General features: G+C 36.3%; 1 protein-coding gene across 1 annotated transcript in view; it reads right to left on the reverse strand.

Moving 5' to 3' along the window:
* Positions 1-22,946, reverse strand: part of LOC138988187 (glutamate receptor ionotropic, delta-2-like) — a 268,819-nt gene that overhangs the window by 141,755 nt on the left and 104,118 nt on the right. The window contains exon 4 of the mRNA XM_070371885.1: positions 7,468-7,606. Within this exon, the coding sequence (XP_070227986.1) occupies positions 7,468-7,606 (139 nt within the window). The remainder of the gene's footprint in view (positions 1-7,467; positions 7,607-22,946) is intronic.

A 22,946-nucleotide genomic window follows, 5' to 3' on the forward strand; every position in this document is an offset into this window, starting at 1 on the left:
GGACGTGACTGAAGCAATTTAGGACACACTACTCTATGACAGATTATGGATTATTAATGCTTCGTCCTTCAAGATTTTACTTTCTAATTTCTCAAAATAGCCTTGTGTTACTTTCATAAGAAGAAAGTGTATTAAAATGGAATAAAAATAAGTCTGATTTCCTTTTTGATGGCTCAAGGCTAAAATTAATTAATAAGCAGAATGTGGTCTAGGAATAGCAAACTTTGAGATGCAAATTTTGGCAAAGTTGCATCTGAAAATTAGCCTCGTCAAAGTAATTCCTAAAATTTCCTCACATTAGTAACTCTCTTCTTCTCTATCTGTGTAACTAGAAGGTAGTCAACCACACCTATTTTAAAATATCTTAAAAGAAAATAATCTGAAGCAATGTTCCTGCATTCACAAGGAATATGAATGTTAGCCTAGAGATATACATTTTTTCAAGCCAAATTTCTCTTAAATTATGTTTAATCCTTATATATTTACAAAGACCACTTGAAACAAGAAGATATGTGGATCAGGTTTATATCGAGTAAAGACATACTATTAAATGCCATAGATATATGTGTGTTAGACACCTCCAATGATATTCCATAGGCTCCTCCATCTCTTCTCTCCTGCTTATCCTTCTCTCCACAGTTAAAGCTGTCTTTCTTAGATGATGTCAGTCTTCATTATCTCCAGGAAAAAAAAGTCTAAATTCCTTAACAAGGTTTATCATGTCCTGTAAGATGTGGTTCTACCCTCCATTTCTATTTCACTTTCTGCCACTCTCACATCACCTATTTGAAACCAGGAGGAAATGAGTGTATTTTGATCATCTACCCTTTGCTAGATATTCTCCTAGGAGTTTCATACCTCTGCAATATGCCACTCCTTCAGTCTACTGAAATTTATTCTTTAAGACCAAACTTTCTGATGATACATCAGAGAACCTCTGTGATGCCTAATAGTTTTTACCCTTTCTCTTCCTCTTCTCTCCAAGTTGACTTAAATCCTTCCCTATGCTTTACAATATTTTATAAATAAATTTATCTTAGCCCTATGTCATTTAATTCTACATTGTTATCGCTTCAAATAGATTGTGACTCAATGATAATACCTAAATATCTTTAAAGACCAACACAAAAGCATGTGTTAATCCACAATTTAGTAAAGCTTCAAGTCAACAGTAGGCAGTTATTAGTTAAGCTTTGGGAGATCCATGCTTATACATGGATTAGAAAAAATAAGCTAATGGTACTACATCAAACTAGAAAGCTTTTGCACAGTGAGGAAACCATCAACATAAAGAAAGGGCTGCCTACTAAATGGGGAAGATATTTGCAAATAATATATCTGATAAGGGGCTTCCCTTATGGTTCAGCTGGTAAAGAATCTGCCTGCAATGTGGGAGACCTGGGTTTGATCCCTGGGTTGGGAAGATCCCCTGGAGAAGGGAATAGCTACTCATTTCAGTATTCTGGCCTGGAGAATTCCATGGACTGTATAGTCCATGGCGTCACAAGAATCGGACATAACTGAGAGACTTTCATTTTCATATCTGATAAGGGGTTGATGGTGGTGGTGCCTTAGTCACTAAATTGTGTCTGACTCTTTTGCAACCCCGTGGACTGTAGCCCCCAGGCTCCTCTGTCTGGGCAATTCCCAGGCAAGAATACTGGAGTGGGTTACCATTTCCTTCTCTAGGGGATTTTCCCGACCCAGGGATTGAACTCACATCTCCTGCACTGGTAGGTGAATTCTTTACTGCTGAGCCACCTCGGAAACCCAGATACATAATTAGTTGAATTAATTAAAAGAAACTAATGTATCTATTTAGGAATTTGTTATAGTTAGGAATGCTTGTAACGACCTTTCTAAAAGTATGCTTGTAATGGCCATTATTAACAGTAACTAGAGCTTCCCTGGTGGCTCAGATGGTAAAGCGTCTGCCTGCAATGTGGGAGACCCAGGTTCGATCCCTGGGTTGGGAAGATCTCCTGGAGAAGGCAATGGCACCCCACTCCAGTACTCTTGTCTGGAGAATCCCATGGATGGAGGAGCCTGGTAGGCTACAGTCCATGGGGTCACAGAGTCGGACATGACTGAGCGAGTGCTTTGCCTTTTGCCTTATCAAAGATAGTTACATAGCTCCATGGGAGCAAAGGAAAAGAATAAATCATTTCATTAGAGAGTACCTAGCAGTTGCTGGAGAAGGAAATGGCAACCCACTCCAGTGTTCTTTCCTGGAGAATCCCAAGGACGGGGAGGGGAGCCTGGTGGGCTGCCGTCTATGGGGTCACACAGAGTCGGACACGACTGAAGCGACTTAGCAGCAGCAGCAGCAGCAGTTTGCACCATTCTCTGTTTCCCTAGACTTGGGAACAGGCTTAGATTTCTAAGCCCAGTGATACTCACTGTATGGCACTTAGAGAAACAGCTGCTCAATAAATTTTTCCCTTTCCAAATGTAGACAAAAACAAATGTAAATCTCCAGTTATTGGTATGGTAGCAAAAAAGTGGTCTCTTCTAGTGAATAGAATACCTATGAATTTCTTTTTGCACATGCTTAGAAAGAAATTTATCTCAAATTAGTTTGATTCAGTGGCTGCATTAACTCAATATTTTGTTTAGTCCAACCTCAACCACTATGAAAAGTGAGTGCATTAAACATAAAAATATGGTGGGATATTGGGGTTCATTTGAAGAGACTCAAGCTTACGTATAGCTCCAGGAAATGAAAGTCCTCAAGTTTTATCACCACAGACCTATCTGGTTCTAAAGTTACTGATGACTAGCACCATACAACTATGATTCCCCTATAGCTATTTTCATTTTTACAAGTGAAATAAGTTGGTTTTTGAAAATTGCATCACAGTAAATATTAATATGGACTTCCCAGGTGGCACTAGTGTTAAAGAACCTGCCTGCCATGCAGGACACTTTAAGCGACATGGGTTCAATCCCTTCGTCAGGAAGATACCCTGGAGGAGGAAATGGCAACCCACACCTATATTCTTGCCCAGAGAATCCCATGGACAAGAGGAGCCTGGCAAGCTATGGTCCACAGGGTCAGAAAGAGTCAGATACAACTGAAGCGACTTAGCATGCATGCAAAGACTAATATAGTTAATGTTGATGATATTATTACCCAATGTTTACTCTGAAAATACCTTCAAAGCTTCACATGCTCCATCTTATCATTTCACTTTTAGCCCAGGGCTTCCCTGGTGGCTCAGTGGTAAAGTCTCTGTCTGCCAATGCAGGAGACTCAAGAGACTCAGATTTGATCCATGGGTTGGAAAGATCCCCTGGAGGAGGGCGTGGTAATCCATTCCAGTATTCTTGCTTGGAAAATCCCATGGACAGAGGAGCCTGGTGGGACCCAGTTCATGGGATCACAAAAAGAGTCAAATCCAACTTAACTTTTTAGCCCAACAGAAAAATGTATATTTCAATTTTTAAGTATTTGCAAATAATTTAGTTATTTGTTATTACTGTTCAGTGACAAGAAAAGGCCTAGATGTCATTAGAGTCTTGCAGAAATTGCATATAATTTTCTCTTTAGCAACTGAACTGTATACATCAACTGTGTCACAATCTGTCATATTACATCATATCAGAACATAGCTATGTTGGGCTGTCCCATCACTGAAGGGATATGAAATTAACTTGTCAGTTTTCTTCTCCAGAGAAAATTCTCTTTCAATATTTTTATTAAAGGCAAGTGCCAACTGGAAGGTTAGATGACAATAAATATCTAATTTTGAAAAACAGGTACATTTTATAAAATGTATTCAGTTTCCTAAGAATAAATCTATTGGATTTTTCCTACCAAAATATCAGGGTTTCTGTCAACCACCTGTTTAAAAGTAGCAGCTTTTGTTTCTCTCACTGACAGTCCTCTAACCACCTTTACCTCTCCTGGTGTCAAGAAGTGACTTTGATTTTTTGTTTGTTTGTTTTGGTGTATAATGTTGTGCTTGCTTTTGTTGTACAACAAGGCGAATCAGCCATTTGCATCACCTCCCTCTTGAGCCTCCCTCCCCACCCTTATCCCACCCTTCTAGGTCATCACAGAACACAGAGCTGAGCTCCCTGTGTATATAGCTGCTTCCTGCTAACCATCTATCTTACACGTGGTAGTGTATAAACCTCAGTGCTACTCTCTCAGTTTGTTTCACCCTTTCCTTGCGCGCTGTGTCCACAAGTCTGTTCTGTACATCCATGCCTATTCCTGCCTTGCAAATAGGTTCATCAGTACCGTTTTTCTAGATACCATATATATTCATTAATATATGATATTTGTTTATCATTTTGGGAATAAAGTCGTGGATAGTAGATGTTTGCTAATAGCACAGCAATTGGGCTGGGAACAGGTACTCTGATGAGGATTGCTTCATTTAATGATGAGCAAATCTCATGAATATAAAACGATTAAGAAGCATGACACTGGATGGTTTTCTGAAAAAAGTTTCTATCTTTTCTAAGAAAAATTAGAATTTTCCAAGAAAGTTTGACATCAATTATAAATGCAACTTTGAGTATTTCCAAGAAACATTGCAATTATGTTTACCAACACAGCTGAAGCATGAAATTAGAAGATATCTTTAAGTTTGGAGAGAGACTCAGGCTTCTTTTAACTTATTTGGCTCCAGTTTTCCCCTTTCATAATTAGTCTAGTGATAAGATTAGAAGGAAGGGGAGGTTTATTATACTCACGGTTGGCTTTTAATAATGTGAGTTGGCATTTGAAAGAAATAATTTGTTAAAAAAATGAACGTTCAGTTATTTTGGATTGTGGAACTACACTTGAGGGAAACATCATGTGCAATTACGATCTGTTTCTGTTAAATTTTACTTTAGAGAAACCTATGGGTGTAAAAATTTGATAGAGACTTTTGCTCCCACTGCTATTACATGAAAGTCTAGATACAAATAAATGCTCGCAAAGTCGGTAATGACCAAATAGCTCAGATACAAACACACCATGAGGCCTACAAACCCAGTGAAACAGTGGATCAAGCAAACAAATTATAATAATCATCAGAGACAAACTGTAAAATAAAGAAAAACTTCAGTAGGTAAAGTCATGAGTTGGTATTGGACTAACATGGGGTGGGGTTTCGGCTCTGACATTATTCACAATGTGATAGTGAGCATTTAACTTCCAAATTGCTGTTTTTTCATCTACAAAGTAGGAATAATAGTAGTAATTGTATTATTAGGGTAATTTTGAACACTGAAGGGGGTATATATAATATGCTTAATAAATTCATAATAAATTCTCAGTGAATATTGTCCATAATTTTTATTATTTATGATTATTGTTGTACACTGTATCAAATGAGTTATCTAAATTTTTCTTTGTTTACTTATTTTAAAATGTTTCAAAGTTAAATCTGAGATACACAAATTTTCGGCTTTAAGTACTCTTAAAATACAGCATGTTAAAGTTGACGAGAAGTATATTAGTGAGATAAAATACCCCATTTTGATTTTTAAAAACTGTTTCTTTCAGTGCAATTTCTATTGACTGATTGTGCCAAGCAATCTTACTCTGAAAGGCAGGTATCAGTTATAGATGTAATTAGCTCATGTTGGGATATTCACCTACAGAACTGACTCAACACAAAGATCTCCTAACTTTTGATATTTTATTTCCTCAAACAAAGCGAGCATTTGAAGAATGTCATTATTTACATTACTATACTTAACAATGAACAAGGCTATGACACATCCTTTATAATGTTCCCTAGAAACAACTGGTCATACAAATGCACAAGGATTATGGGATGGGGACTAGTGTGGTACAGTTGGAACACAGACTCAGGAATGAGGCAGAGTTAAGGTCTGACCTTTAATCAATCACTTATTACATTTACAATTTGAGGGAAGTTATTTATCTTTTCAACTTCAGTTGCAAAATGGGCTATTAATAAGTAGTACGTATTTAATGCTTCTAACCATTAAAGCATTAAATGAGCCAACGCATGTCAAACATCTAGAAAAAAGTTTGTCATCTTGTGAGTGCTCAATAAATGTTTTTTACTTGCATAATCTTACCAATTCATTGATTTCTTAGGCTGGAACATTATAATCATTTTCATTATTGCTTAAAATAGGAATATGATGGGGTCACCAGTTTAAATTTTCCGTGAGCTTCGCTCTGCATCACATAATATATGTCACACACAGAACTGGCTACGATACAAAGGTAGTCAGTTGAAAGGATATGGAGGTTCTGCACCAAAGAAATAACTAGGAAAACGACTTGAAGACTAAGATTTGATGAGAGAAGTTGGAAACATCATTTTCATAAATGGATTAAATAACTGACTCATGAATTTAATTTGGGGGTTTTCAATTTATATACCATAAGCAATTGAAAAAAATACCCTATTTCTTTTTAGATCATTAATTCTTGATTTTATATTTAGTATTGTGCTATAATAATTTTGTACCTACTAATGGAATTCATTTACATATTTTTTGAAGGCAAGAAGAACTCACATTGACTCTTAAGGACAGATTAAATCTCCAATGAATTCCTTGACAAAGCTAATTATTCTAATCTTCAAACTGTCAGTTTTGCTGGGAAATAAATGTTTTTTAACTGTAGAAAAGTTCAAACTACTTTGTTTTTGGATTAATAAAACATTTTCAGAAAACATTTTCTGAAAACCAGATATAGAGCATTATGAGGCACAAGTTGAACTGTGGCACTGACCAGACTTTATGGCATGAAATCACACAGAGTGAAACTGGCCACAGTAAACCAAAGGCCTTTGGATTCTCAGGGCTCAAGGAACGCCATTTGTGAAATGCAGCATTGACTCAGGTAGCTTTCAGGATTCAAAAGTACACCATAGTTAATGACAATGTACCACCATTGCAGCTGGAAAAATAGCAGCAATAATATTCGTGTTAGCTCTAATGCAATGAAGAGACAGAATGTGGTTTTACTTCTTGGTTAGCACTCTCTCTCTTTCCCTCCCTCCCTACCTGTCTTTTATCTCTCAATTTCCTAGTGTCTACCTATCTACTCAGACAATGCATAATGGGATAGATTCAAGGCAGAGACTATGAGTGTCAACCTTCATCTATATATATTATATATACACACACACAACACATAAACATACATATTTTAGTATGACTCCTTTTTCCTTCTTTTTTATAATACTGCTGAGACATAGTCATATTTTACGGAGGTTAAAAATCTGAACATGTCTTATTCTTCCAAGAAAATGTTGTAAGCAACGTTCAAATTATACCCAGAATTTTATTTTATAAAAAAGTGCTCCACCAAAACTGTACTTTCAGGAATTTGACTATTTATGATGTCCGCACATCAGAAAATTAAGCCTTTACCCAAAAGGAAGTTGTAAATTTATTATCAGACACCACATACTTATTTAAATAGATCTGGCCTCTTCTGCCACTTCCCATATTTTGCATCAAGTGGAATTTTTGTCTACTTACTGGATGGAGCTTTCAATGCGGGTGATGGTGAGGAAAGCTGCAAGATTTGCAGTGTAAGATGAGATGACAATCAAAGCAAACAGCCACCAAGCCCCCATCATCATTCGGGTGGCCAGAGTTGTGTATGGGACTTCTCCACCTGTGGAAGGAAGCAGAGAATAAAAGAACATCAACAAGTATTTATTGAGACTCTGAAGTCATACACAGTCAATATAAGTTAACTTTTAAGTAATGAGAATCTTTCTACATAACATCAGTGTAGATCTCTGTATTTTGCTTATGTTCACCACTTTTTTTTTTTGGTAATTTTTAATGATCAAATAATTCTTGTAAACAAAGAATCTCAAGGATGCAGAAAAAGCATAGCTAGTTGTGCTTTTCCCCCCCAATTTTTATAGCTGCTTATTTATTTTTCAATTGGAAGATAATTGCTTTACAATGCTGTATTGGTTTCTGCTGTACAATGAAGTGAATTAGCTATATGTATACATATATCTCCTCCCTCCTGAACCTCCCTCCCATTTCTCACTTCCGTCCTGCCCTTCTAGGTCATCACAGAGCACCAAGCTGAGCTCCTTGCGACATACAGCAGATTCCCACCAGCTATCTATTTTTCACACAGTACTGTATATATATCAGTGCTGCTACTGAACCACTTAGCCACTTTACTTGTTTACATTCCAGGAGCTACCACACTTAAGTCTATCATCATGATGCTTTTTAAAAGTGAAAACAAAATCATTATATTCTCCTGGTCCAAATTTCCAGTGGATTCCTGTCACTCTCTAAAAAAAAAAAAAAAAAAAGAAAAGAAAATCTGAAATCTCTATCCAACTTTACCAGGCCCTACATGAACTAATCTCAGATCCACTTTCTGACTTACCTTTTCCCACTCTCTGAGTGTCCTTCATCTAGTTTCTTATAAGGGGCCACAGTGACTTCTGTCCTAGGGCCTTTGTACTTGCAATTTGTATGCCTGGAATTCTCTGTTCTTTAACTTAAAAATTACTCTCCTTTTAATTTATTTAACTTTCTGCTTAGATGATACTTCTTCACAAACACTTGTCATTCTCTCTAAAATAATTCCCACAACCCCATTCTTTCAGCCACCCTATTTTTTTAAATCAAAAATTTTCATATATTTTATATATTTTTATTTTCTCCTCTTCCTCATTATACAGTTTCTAACATAACAGTTTCTGCCTCATATTAGGTGGGTAAATATTTGCTAAATGAATACATGTTTTATATGAAGTTAATAATCTTTCTAAAATAAATTAGTTTTCTGCTAAGTGTAAAAATAAAGAGATATAATACTACATTTGCCTAGGTACATCAATATGCGAATTGCTTAACAAGATTTAATTAATTATCATATGAGGCAGATTTTTATGCCAACCACTAATTCTCACTGTGTAATATTAATACCTTTAAATTTTCAGTGTAGTACAAACTTACCCTGTGGGTATGACTTGAGCTATTTTCCTGATGTAATATACTCAGAATAGGCTAACTTATGATATCTGGAACACATTTTTTCAAAAGCAGTTATGATGCATTTTGGATACTTTCTTCTCCAAAGCAACAAAAATATTCACTTGGCTTTTAAAAGATGAAAGAAAAATAAAATGCTCATTTTTAAACCAAATGGGGACTTCCTAGGAAAATGACTAATTGAAAAAATAATAATAAAACATGAGCAAGATGATTACTAAAGACTGGAAGATGTTAATAAATGTAACAAAAGTAGAACAATAAATTCATGACTGCTGCTGCTGCTGCTAAGTCGCTTCAGTTGTGTCCGACTCTGTGTGACCCCATAGACAGCGGCCCACCAGGCTCCCCCGTCCCTGGGATTCTCCAGGCAAGAACACTGGAGTGGGTTGCCATTTCCTTCTCCAATGCATGAAAGGGAAAAGTGAAAGTGAAGTCACTCAGTCATGTCCGACTCTTCTCGACCCCATGGTCTGCAGCCTACCAGGCTCCTCCATCCATGGGATTTTCCAGGCAAGAGTACTGGAGTAGGGTGCCACTGCCTTCTCCAAAATTCATGACTGAAAAGGCTAATTGAAAGTTTGTGTCCATGAAGACTTCACCCTTGATTTGAGTTTTTATCACACATAAGAAAGAATACTTGTTGAGCTTTCCTCATCTGTGGCATAAAGTCTGAAATTTGGAAATTCAAATTTCTTGGGAAGTCCACATAAAATCACATTTTATTTGATACCTGTACTTAGAAATCAAATACTAAAAGTAATGGTAATCTTGACTCCTAACATTTGTAATTAGGAAGAAATTCAAAACAATCCTCCTACCGATAGCAACTAAAACAAACAAACAAACAAAAAAAAGAACAAATACTGCATTTGAGAGCTAAAGAAGCAATAAAAAATTAGAAAATGAAGATTCTGAAGAAGAAGTTCAGAAATGTGACCTGGTATTTAGGCCTGTTTTCTACTAAGGGATAAATGCCAATTTAACAAGAAGATAAGAAACTGAGATGCTGAGCAATGCTTTTGAAAGCCTTCAAAATCAGGTGGCTATAAAAATTAAGGCCCAGGGCATGCCAAATAGGGGTGGAACTAAGAAAAAGAGAAAACCCTTATATGCTTGGAAATCAACAATTACAATTCTATTATGCCATGGGTTGGAGAAAAATCACAAGAGAAGTAAAAAAATATTTTGAAGTTGGTGATAATAAAAATACTCCAAACCAAAACTCCACATTTTGATACCTGACAGGATGCAGCTAGATTTGTCTTTGAAGGGAAATTCACAACTTCTATAAGAAAAGAAGTCTGAAAATCAATGAGCTACTCATCAATTTCAAGAAGTTAAAAGAAAAGCAAGTTAAACCTAAAGAACACAGAAGGAGGGACATAATAAATATAGGAGCAGAAATTAGTAAACTAGATAAAACTAGATAAACACAATAGAGAGGGACGATCCAACAGAAGTTTGGTCCTTTGGAAATATTTATAAAAAGCTGTAGATGTATGGCAGAAACCAATATAGTGTTGTAAAGAAATTATCCTTCAATAAAAATAAATAAATATTAAAAATAAAAAAAAAAAAAAAGCTCTTAAGATTGATCAAGAAAATAAGCAAAGGCACAAAAATAGGAGTTAAAAGGGAATATTGTTACAACTGTTGCAGATATTAGAAGGATAAAAGAGGAGGATCATATGCACAGTTCAATGCCAATTAATATGAAAATTGAGATGACACGGACAAATTTGTATAAAAACTGCTACCAAAAGAAATAGAATATTTCAATGATCTTATAAGTATTAAAGACTTTGAATCCACAGTTAAAACCTACTCATCAAAATACTCAAGACTAGTAGATTGTTTTCAGACTTTCTGGAAAAAAATCTACCAAATGTTTTAGCAATAATTAAGTCTAATTTTACATAAACTCTTTCTAAGATTAGAAAAAAAGCAAGACACTAGTCCATATATTTTATAAAGAAGACACAACTTTGGTAAACAAAATCTGAAAAGCTTATTCCAAGTAAAGAGAATGACAGGCTAATCTTTCATATAATTGTAGGTAAAAAAGACTTACATAAATTAGTAAACTGAAAATTGCAAAAATAAATAGGCATGATGAGTTTATTAAATGAAAGCAAAGGTTGTTTGGCATCTAAAAGTAAATCATTAAAATTCACTACATTAGCAGTATAAAGGAGAAAAACCCTATAATCATCTTGGTAGAAGTATAAAAAGCACCGATAAAATCTAACATCTAATCATAAAAATCCTGAAAACCTAGAAATACTCCAGCAAACTGGAAATAAAAAAAACCTTTCTTAGTTTCACAGAGTATTTTCAGGAAGCCGACAGAAAATGTCATACTTACTAACAAAGAAAGCATTTTTAAAGCCTATCTTAAAGGCTGTGAGTTGTTACCACTTCTATTCAACATTTAATTGTAGGCACTAAACAGCACAGTACAATATGCCAAGAAAATAAAGAAAGAAAAAATACTAAAGAATTAGAGAGAATGAAATAAAAGTTAAGGGTTAGAGATGATGTGAATATGTATATAGAAAATCTAAGAGAATATGAAATGACTTACTAAAATTAATGTCAGCTATCAGTTTACTATGGTACAGAGTCAACGTTCAAGAATAATCAGACATGCATATACCAGTAACACTTAAGACACGAAATTTAAAAATATGCACTATTTGCAATAATACTAAAAATATAAAATATCTAGAAATAAAGATGTGGAAGATCTCTACATGAAAATCTGTAAAACTTTCTTGAGTGTAATAAAAGAAAGTTAAATAAATGGACAGATACATTGTGTTTATTGATCAAAGACTCGGTATTATAAAGATTTAAATTTTTCTCTCTCACACACACATACAGAGAACAATGAAATAATACTATATAGAAATGAAAATGCATAGATTTCATTTATAACACCATGAATGGATTTCACAAACTAAATATTGAGTAAAAGAATGCTAACTGTATGATAATTGTTCAAAACTAGGCATCATGAATGGTAGTGCTGATAGGCTCATGAGTGGTAAACTGTAGACTAATTGTGGAGATGGGGAAATCGGGGTTGTGTTACAGGTACTGTTCTATCTTTTCCTAGGTGGCAGCTATACTGGGATTCCATTGCTGGAAATTCACTGACCTGCACTTTTTAACTTCTATGCACTTTCTGTACTTACATAGTATTTCATAATTAAAGAAAAAAACTAAATAAAAGAAGTAAAAGGGTAAAAAGAGAGAATGGTGAGTTTAACAAAAACTACTTTTTTCCCCTTTATTCTGTTTTTTTGTCCACAATTTGAAAAAAGAAAATATTTTCATAGATTCTGAAGGCTAGAAGACAGGTAAAAAACAAAAAAAAATTACCTGCTAAATTAAAAAAACAATCTTACATTGCTAAAGCATGGCAGAAATTAGGCTGGCCATTCCTGACACTTTACGGTGTAAAAGGGTCTGACTCCAGAGTTGGGCATTTTGATTCTATAACCCCTTGGTGAGTTAGACGTCTCCCTACAGTGTCACTCTGCCGAAGTGTGTGGAATTCATATTTTCCAAAGTGACCCTTTTGCAGTAAGAGAAATGTTCTTTACACAGATTTGCATTTTGATGTGACTGATTTCCCACCTCAAAAAGTACATCAACCTTACCACTGTATATGTTATCTTACTTATAAAGGTTGTTAAAGAAGTAAAATAATGTTTTTCCCTCAGGCAAGATTATGGAACCTGATAATTTTACCTGAGTAAGGCAAACAAATGTTGTTCTAAGTCTTTTTCTGTGGGAGTATACATGCATTTTTGTGTTTGCCTGAAAATACAGAAAAGTAATTGTTGAAGATTGTCCAATTTCATTGCTTGGTAAATCAGCTTCTTGAAGGTTTAAAAACTCACAAAGTTAAAAAAAAAAACAAAAAACAAAAAACCTCTCAAGTGTTTATTATATAATCTGTGACTGTGATTCTTTTTTTTTTATGAAATATGATCAAGAAAAAAATAGAAGAAAGTTCATTATTATCTTGCCTTATAAACATTTTTTTTTCCAGAATTGGATCCTTATTGAAATTAGGTTACTAGCAAAATGGCTAAAAACCCTTATAGCAAATAGAAATTTTCCAGTATTAGGGATGATTGAATATGTTCAAATAAGCTGGTCAATTGACATGTCAGTAAATATTAGAATATTTTATGCATACAAAATCACAATTTAGAAAATATGAATAAGGATATATTGGCAATGAGCCACTGTCAAGGCAATGTCTTACATTTAAGGATTGGTGATGATGTACATACCTCCTAAATGCATAAGATATGTCAATCATATTTATGTATTAATCTGTTCCTTGAAGTGCATTCATAAATAGACTGCCTGTGACTAGATTTGTAAATGCTTTAATAATTTTTTCTTTTGGTGGAGAAAATGGAGGTAATAAGGAGGAGCATGAGATACCCACAAGGTTCGGAGTTAGTGAGGTTACTATGTCCACTATCTAAAGACAGTGCAGGCTTTACAATGTATGGTTTGAGGTGGGAGAGAAGGACAGCAGAAAATTGCAGTGTGTTATGGCAAGGAAATTATTCTATTTACAATTATCTTTCAGTATTTTTTTTATTATGGCAAGCACAAAGCCTCAGCTTGGTGATAATTATTCTGTTTAAAATTTCAAATCTGTTTTCATAAAGGGAATGAAAATCTCAAAATCCCTTTGGCAAGCAACAGAGTCTAATTAGAATTTAATAATATTTCATTTTTATTATTTGTTGATTATTTTCTACTTAATGCAAATGTACTCCTTTTATATTTATTTTAGGAGAAATACCTTTATTAACAATAACTCTGACCTCTTTACAATCTCAATTTCAAGCAATCCTATGCCATCTTTTATCTTTTGAGTTTCCTCCCCTCATCAAGTTGACATTCCCATTCCATCTAAGATCTATTCTATTCTACCATGTTTTCACTGAGACCCTAATTCTATTACATGTAGTTCCCTCTTACCTAGCTTTAATCCAGTGATTTGTTAAGATCAACATTGCATTTCTCCTCCATTCCTTTGAAACCCTCTCATGCTCAGTTGCATCTTCCCTGCAAGAATACTGGAGGGGGTTGCCATTTCCTCTTACTCCAGAGGATCTTCCCAACCCAGGGATCAAATCTGTGCTTCCTGCACTGGCAGGCAAATTCTTTTACCACCGCCCAACCTGGGAAATCCTTTCAGCAGAGCCCAAACACCAGTCAAATCCAACTCTTTCTTTGCTCTGTTTTGTACAACTCACTCTAAATTCATGTCTATAAACTCTAAGAGAGTCTTTAATGCAGCCTCACAGTCATATTGCGGAGAAGGCAATGGCAACCCACTCCAGTACTCTTGCCTGGAAAATCTCATGGATGGAGGATCCTGATAGGCTGCAGTCCATGGGGTCGGGAAGAGTCGGACATGACTGAAGCGACTTAGCAGCAGCAGCAGCAGCACAGTCATATTGAGGTCAGTTCAGTTGCTCAGTCATGTCAGACTCTTTGTGACCCCATGGACTGCAGCACGCCAGGACTCCCTGTCCATTATCAACTCGAGTTTACTTAAACTCATGTCCATTAAGTCAGTGATGCCATCCAATCATCTCATCCTCTGTGGTCCCCTTCTCCTCCTGCCTTCAATCTTTCCTAGCATCAGGGTCTTTTCAAATGAGTCAGTTCTTCCCATCAGGTGGCCAAAGTATTGGAGTTTCAGCTTCATCATCAGTCCTTCCAATGAATATTCAGAATTGATTTCCTTTAGGATTGACTGGTTGGGTCTCCTTGCAGTCCAAGGGACTCTCAAGAGTCTTCTCCAACACCATAGTTCAAAACCATCAGTTCTTCAGCACTTAGCTTTCTTCTATAGTCCTAATCTCATATCCACACATGACTACTGGAAAAACTACAGCTTTGACTAGATGGACCTTTGTTAGCAAAGTAATGTCTCTGCTTTTTAATATGCTGTCTAGAATGTCATAAATTTCCTTCCAAGGTGTAAGCATCTTTTAATTTCATGGCTGCAGTTACCATCTACACTGATTTTGGAGCCCCCCAAAATAAAGTCTGTTACTGTTTCCATTGCTTCCCCATCTATTTGCCATGAAGTAATGGAACCAGATGCCATGATCTTAATTTTCTGAATGTTAAGTTTTAAGCCAACTTTTTTCCACTTTCCTCCTTCACTTTCATCAAGAGGCTCTTGAGTTCTACTTCTCTTTCTGCCATAAGGGTGGTGTCATCTGCATATCTGAGGTTATTGTTATTTCTTCCGGCAATCCTGAGTCCAGCTTGAGCTTCATCCAGTCCAGCATTTCTCATGATGTACTCTGCATATAAGTTAAATAAACAGGGTGACAATATACAGCCTTGATGTACTCCTTTCCCAATTTGGAACCAGTCTGTAGTTCTATGCCCAGTTGTAACTTTTGCTTCCTGACTTGCATACAGATTTCACAGGAGGCAGGCCAGTGGTCTGGTATTCCCATCTCTTGAAGAATTTTCCACAGTTTATTGTGATCCACACAGTCAAAGGCTTTGGCATAGTGAATAAAGCAGAAATAGATGCTTTTCTGGAACTCTCTTGCTTTTTCAATGATAGAACAGACATTGGCAATTTCATCTCTGGCCCTCTGCCTTTTCTAAATCCAGCTTGAACAGCAGTAAGTTTATGGTTCATGTACTGTTGAAGCCTGGCTTGGAGAATTTTGAGCATTACTTTACTAGCGTGTGAGATGAGTGCAATTGTGCGGTAGTTTGAGCATCCTTTGGCATTGCCTTTCTTTGGAATTGGAATGAAAACTGACCTCTTCCAGTCCTGTGGCCACTGCTGAGTTTTCCAAATTTGCTGGCATATTGAGTGCAGCACTTTCACAGCATCATCTTTCAGGATTTGAAATAGCTCAACTGGAATTCCATCACCTCCACTAGCTTTGTTCGTAGTGATGCTTTCTAAGGCCCACTTGATTTCACATTCCAGGATGTCTGGCTCTAGGTCAGTGATCACACCATCGTGATTATCTGGGTCGTGAAGATCTTTTTTGTACAGTTCTTCTGCATATCTTGCCACCTGTTCTTAGTATCTTCTGTTTCTGTTAGGTCCATACCATTTCTGTCCTTTATTGTGCCCATCTTTTCTTGAAATATTCCCTTGGTATCTCTAATTTTTCTCTTCTCCACTCTCTTTGATAAGAATTCCAGTTTCTCTCTCTTCTAATACCACAAATTCCATATTCCCATTCTCAGTCTCAGAAGATGATTGTGAAATCTATCTAGTTTAGAAAATTCAAGCAATTTCAAGGAACTTCCAGAGAAAATCACCATCCAAAACAGTTTTCAGAGTGTACTTTAGGGTAAAAAAAAAAAAGAGGGAAAAATGTGCTTATATTTTCAGAATAAAGCAACTGGAAAATAACAAAAACTATATACATATGGAGAGCAGGAGGTAGCAGAGTGAAAGAAACAAGAACTGAATTACAAAATCTGTGACTGATTTGTTATTTAATTTTAAATGTGGAGCTGTTATCTGTTTCACACAATTAAAAAGAAAATTAAATTTTAAAAGAGCAAACAACGATAATGTAAACCATGATAGAATTGAACTTGAAAGAATATCAAATTAGTGACATAACTGTAAAGACAAAAATGCAATGACTGCTTCCCATTACTGAAGACTACAGTCCTTTTGGACAGCCCTTTCAGATAACTCTCTCTTCTAGTTTTAGTAACTATTCCCTTTTTTTGCCCCTTTAAACATGAGTGATAATAGCTCCCTCTGTAACTAGTGGGTACTGTACCAACCCTTGTTACTTTCTCAAAACTCCATCTACATCGCTGTAGAGAGTTCCTTTAGTAACCTTTCATCAATGTCCCAAACAGAATGTACCATCTATGTCCTATCTGGTATCATGTAAGGTCCCATGAAACATAAGTGCATAATGGGATTCTGGGATTGAATTGCTCATTTATCTATGTAGTGTATATTTGTGGGAAATGGAACACTGGCAACCCACAGCTTGTGGTTACATTATAATTATTCAGTTAGTACCAGTGTTGGCATAGGATGGAGTACATGTGGAATGCAAGGTCCTGGGAGACGAAGTGGCTATGGCAATAACTGTGATTTTAAAGACTGTGGTTTCAGCAAACTGTTCTGGAGTCTTCAAATAATATAAATGTTAGAGGAGAAATTGAAGGCAATAAATACCCAATTCAGAAATAATGGAAAATGTGAGATGTTGATGGCAGCTTTGAAGTGCTCTCTTAAATCATATAGTCTCAGGGTAGATATGACTAAGGATAAGATTAAGGCTTGACTGTAATGGTGTACTCCGTTGCTGAGTTGTGCTTCAAATACTAATTGAAAAGGAGGCTTGCATACTCAAAGGCGGATCAAGCCTCAGAGTCTCCCCTGAAATTCTCGAGCAATCTACCCCCCAAACCAGAGTCTGCCTACTTTCTGCTTTGTGCTTTCACCTACACTTCTGACTTTATGGGGGGCTGTCCCCCACTACCTCTCTGAAAAAAGAGTTAGCTTACAGCTCCAGTTAATAATTCCTGGGTGTGACAGTGTTTCAACCTACAAACTCCCTTGAAGTCCTCTAGCCTGCCTGAATAGGTTTTTCCGCCACATGTGATTGCTCAGAGCCTCCAAACTGTGAGAGGCATGAGATGTTCTAAACTGTCTAAATACAGATTCCTTTGAGCAGTCAAAAGATTGATTAGAAATTGTATTGGTGAAGGGATTTTCACTTGTTGGGCCAATGTTTGCTGCTAAGTCTCCATATCCCTTACCTGCTGTGTCCCTGGCAGTGTATTGATTAATATAATTGGTGTAAATAGTAGCTTTAATGTTTGTAACCTGGGACCCTTGAATTAATTCTTTTTCTTGTTATACCCCACCACACTTTGCTCTGTAGGAATGCAACTTTATCTAATGCTTTTTTGGAGGCTGGCGCCTGACTTTAGAATAATCACCTTAGAGAAAAAGGCCTCCGGGCCAGAAGATGATGCAAATCACCTAAACTTTTGCATATGATAAGTTTGCAGGAAGAAAGCCTGGCTTACTGCATGACTCTACCCCTTCCCCCATTATCCTCTATGCATAACTTAAGGTATAAAAACTACTTTGGAAATTAAAGTGCGGGCCTTGTTCACCGAAACTTGGTCTCACCATGTCGTTCTTTCTCTTACCTTCTGGCTGAATTATTCAGCCTCTTTTCTCCACTGAATTTCCTCACTGAGCTATCCTTATTCTATTACTCTTTATATCCTTAATTAACGTTTAATTAAGCAGTTGTTTCCTGATCCTCGCCAACGCCGTCCCCGCTTCGAATTCCCTGGATCCACCGGGGCTGGACCCCGGCACTGAAACTTCTTCGTATTGGAAGCAACCACCCCTTCTGAGGGAATCAGCTTTCTCTAGCATAAATGCCTCTTAGTGACTGGACCCAGGGAATCATAGTTCTCTCCTCACCAACATCACCCCTCATTGTCTCCAGCCTACAACTTAGATTCCAACATAACTAAGTCAGAGACATATAAAGCCTGCTAATAAAAGCTTTATACATAGGCTAAATGTAAGTATTGATTAGGGCAGATATATTGTCATGGATGGTAATGATCTGCAATTTGATATTTAATATGCTGACTTGATACTTGGGGAATGGTGATAACAGTTTATTGGACTGGCTAATTGAAGGATGAACCAATAAAGAAAGGATTTTGTAGATAACCTATACACAACATCTGTTATACTGTAGAGATACAGGGAGGTGGAAATGTTAGAATGAATCTGTTCTGGACAACCAGTTTACCTCCTTGGTTATTAGTGAGAGGAACACTCTCCACAAAGACATTAAGAAATGCAGAGGATGGGGTGGAACACAAGTATTATTGAAGAGTTCTGTGTGCTTGTCCTCTGTTGGCCTGAGATGACACTGGAATACTGCAAAGAAACTGGATTTCTTGGTATCAGAATGAGTACAGGTTGATACATGCTAAGTGTAGAGTGTAGATATCTGTTCAGCTATCAGAGACAAGGTGAAATGACCATAATCTGACAAGGTATGTTGCAAATTGTAATTGATGTGTATTGACCTTCAGAGATCCATCAGATCAGATCAGATCAGTTCCTCAGTCGTGTCCGATTCTTTGCGACCCCATGAATCGCAGCATGCCAGTCCTCCCTGTCCATCACCAACTCCCAGACTTCACCCAGACTCATGTCCATCGAGTCAGTGATGCCATCCAGCCATCTCATCCTCTGTCGTCCCCTTTTCCTCCTGCCCCCAATCCCTCCCAGCATCAGTCTTCCAATGAGTCAACTCTTCGCATGAGGTGGCCAAAGGACTGGAGTTTCAGCTTTATCATCATTCCTTCCAAAGAAATCCCAGGGCTGATCTCCTTCAGAATGGACTGGTTGGATCTCCTTGCAGTCCAAGGGACTCTCAAGAGTCTTCTCCAACACCACAGTTCAAAAGCATCAATTCTTCGGCGCTCAGCTTTCTTCACAGTCCAACTCTCACATCCATACATGACCACAGGAAAAACCATAGCCTTGACTAGACGAACCTTTGTTGGCAAAGTAATGTCTCTGCTTTTGAATATGCTATTTAGGTTGGTCATGACTTTCCTTCCAAGGAGTAAGCGTCTTTTAATTTCATGGCTGCAGTCACCATCTGTAGTGATTTTGGAGCCCAGAAAAACAAAGTCTGACACTGTTTCCACTGTTTCCCCATCTATTTCCCATGAAGTGGTGGGACCAGATGCCATGATCTTCATTTTCTGAATGTTGAGCTTTAAGCCAACTTTTTCACTCTCCACTTTCACTTTCATCAAGAGGCTTTTTAGTTCCTCTTCACTTTCTGCCATAAGGGTGGTGTCATCTGCACATCTGAGGTTATTGATATTTCTCCCTGCAATCTTGATTCCAGCTTGTGTTTCTTCCAGTCCAGCGTTTCTCATGATGTACTCTGCATATAAGTTATATAAACAGGGTGACAATATACAGCCTTGATGAACTCCTTTTCCTATTTGGAACCAGTCTATTGTTCCATGTTCAGTTCTAACTGTTGCTTCCTGACCTGCATACAAATTTCTCAAGAGGCAGATCAGGTGGTCTGGTATTCCCATCTCTTGAAGACTAAGCTTATCCCAGGGTTCCAAAATGTGGAATAGGCAGCCAACCAAGGTACTTCTTGGTATGTATGGACAAAACAATTCTAGATCTGAAAGCAGAAAACCGAGTCTAAATTGCTGACCGGGAATTTGGAGCCACTTAACCAGTTCATTCTAAAGGAGATCAGTCCTGGGTGTTCTTTTGAAGGAATGATGCTAAAGCTGAAACTCCAGTACTTTTGGCCATCTCATACGAAGAGTTGACTCATTGGAAAAGACTCTGATGGTGGGAGGGGTTGGGGCAGGAGGAGAAGGGGACGACAGAGGATGAGATGGCTCGATGGCATCACCGACTCTATGCACATGAGTTAGAGTAAACTCCGGGAGTTGGTGAGGGACAAGGAGGCCTGGAGTGCTGTGATTCATGGGGTTGCAAAGAGTTAGACACGACTCAGCGCCTGAACTGAACTGAACTGAATGAGTTCTTAGAACTTATCTAGGTTACAGATCCCAAAATCCAATATTGAAGAGGATACCAGCTTAGCAATTTTTGATATTTTTGGACATTTTTCTCAAGTAATTTTTTAATGCTAATAGTCATGCCACACTTATATTTTTGTAATTTACTTATTATATTTTTACTGGCTGAACATTTTCCCAGTCAGATACACTATAGCTTACTTTAGTATCCTATTTTTGTAAATGTAGGGATTTTACATCATCATATACCACATTGTAATAAACATCTTCTTTGGATGGAATCCATGAGAACAAGTGATTTGGTGAAAAAATGAATTTTGTTATGTCTTATACAAATGTTAAAAATTTTCAAACACACTTTTATAACAATATTTATTGAACAAATAATGATAGATAGTGTTCCTCCTCTACCGTTAATGTCTTTCTGAAGTGTTGACATTTCAGTTGAATGACAAAATACTGTTCTGGACTGGCAGATAAGTCCATTTGCAGCTAAACAAAAGTAAGCTAGAAGGCATGAGACCATGTAATCAAAATGTCAATTTTCCATACAGAGGAAGACTTCTCTGACTTATTATTTACATTTTCACAGTAATTATAATACATGTAAAGCTGCTTATAAATAGTAGTTCCTTCTTTCCAACTCTTTAACATTATCTATACACTTCTGTAAAGAGTTCTATATAAACTGAATAATAGATTTTAACATATTTCATTTTTTCTTAATTAATAAATTGCTTTTATACAGACAAATGCCACCTATACATACTTACCCAAAATAAGAATGTTCTTCTGATCAAATAAAAAAAATTTTGATTTCAACATTAGAACTTCCAATAGGAGATACTCTTTATAGTGTTTGAAACTTAAGGTTTACTTTAACTCAATTGAAACTTAAGGTTTACGCAACTCAATACTGCATTTCTAATTTTTGATGAACACATTAGAAAAGTGTTAAATTAAAAATTAATTATAATCAAATTAAATGGTTGCTGGTTATACCACATAAACCTTATATCCTGATTTTAACTTAAGTTCAAAATACTGATTGCTGTGACTTACAGAACTAAATTGAATTACATTACACTTTAAAAGTAATATTTAGCATCTTTTTACTTTCATAATGTTTTCACCATTCCAGCTCCTATAAAATTTTCACTATTTCTAATGAGCTAGGGAATAAAAAGCAGCCAACTGAAAGCCAATTTCCTATTCAATACCACAAAATTAAAACATTTGAGATGTTACTATTTCAATTAAAAGAAGATTTCAGGTTCTCAGTTTGTAAGGCAGACTACATTTTAGTTTTACACAAGTTATAACTCAAGTAATAGTCAAGGAAACTGAGGTTAAGGGCTTCCCTGAAATATGAGCTCCCTCAAATGCAACATTAAGAACATGGATGAGCAATACATACAGTGTCTGCCATGCGTCCCCACCACAAACTGGTTTACTTTCATTTCTCCACGGACAGTGGCAAGTGATGATACACAGAAACCCTTGCTGCAATTCTTTTCTCTAGGTCTCATTTAATCAAGGCTCTTTTCCCCTACCCTGCACCAGTTGCTTGGTACTCAATAATATTGGAAAAAATGATCACAGGATATATAAATTGTAGTAAATTGTTCAATGATTCTGAAATGACACTGAAATTAGAAGTTCTTTTTCTAAAGGAGCTTCTATAAATTTGAAATTGACCAGTTTAGTTGGAAGTTTTGGTAGTATATATGGGTATTTGTTTAGCTTTCCACTAACTCATAGATTTGCATTTTATGGTACTAATGGTTAAAGAAAGCAGTTTTAGCATAAACCACAATGGATCAGCAGACACACATTTTCCTTGAATTTCCTGCCATTTTTACATATGACAAAAAAATATGTTCACTTATCTCTTTTTCTTTTTCCTTTCTCAATATCTGCCATTAGGACCTTGTGAATCTTAATGATACAAATAAGACTTTGCATCTTCAGAACATTGATATCAAAACTAAATTTCAACAACTGTGGAGAAACAATCTCAAATCCTCATTGACTTTCAGAATTCCCAAAACTTGTATGCTTTTTATATTTTACAAAACACACACACTTTAAAAGGTGCTCCTAGAAGTATCTTCAGCCTCTTTATTCATGCTTTTATTATCTGTTTCATTGTGATATTTTAGCAGTCTTATTAAAATATATATATATATATATACACATATATATGTATATATATACATATATAAAAAGAGGAGAAACCAAATAGTCTCATCTTTTCTCTCCTGGTTTGTTCTTAGATATGCTAGTATGTTTTGTTTATAAGACTCAAGAACGTAAGTCCAAGATTTTGATAAAGATTTAAGTGTACATATAGTACA

Source organism: Bos mutus, chromosome 6 (genome assembly GCF_027580195.1).
Source record: "Bos mutus isolate GX-2022 chromosome 6, NWIPB_WYAK_1.1, whole genome shotgun sequence".
Classification (NCBI taxonomy): domain Eukaryota; kingdom Metazoa; phylum Chordata; class Mammalia; order Artiodactyla; family Bovidae; genus Bos; species Bos mutus.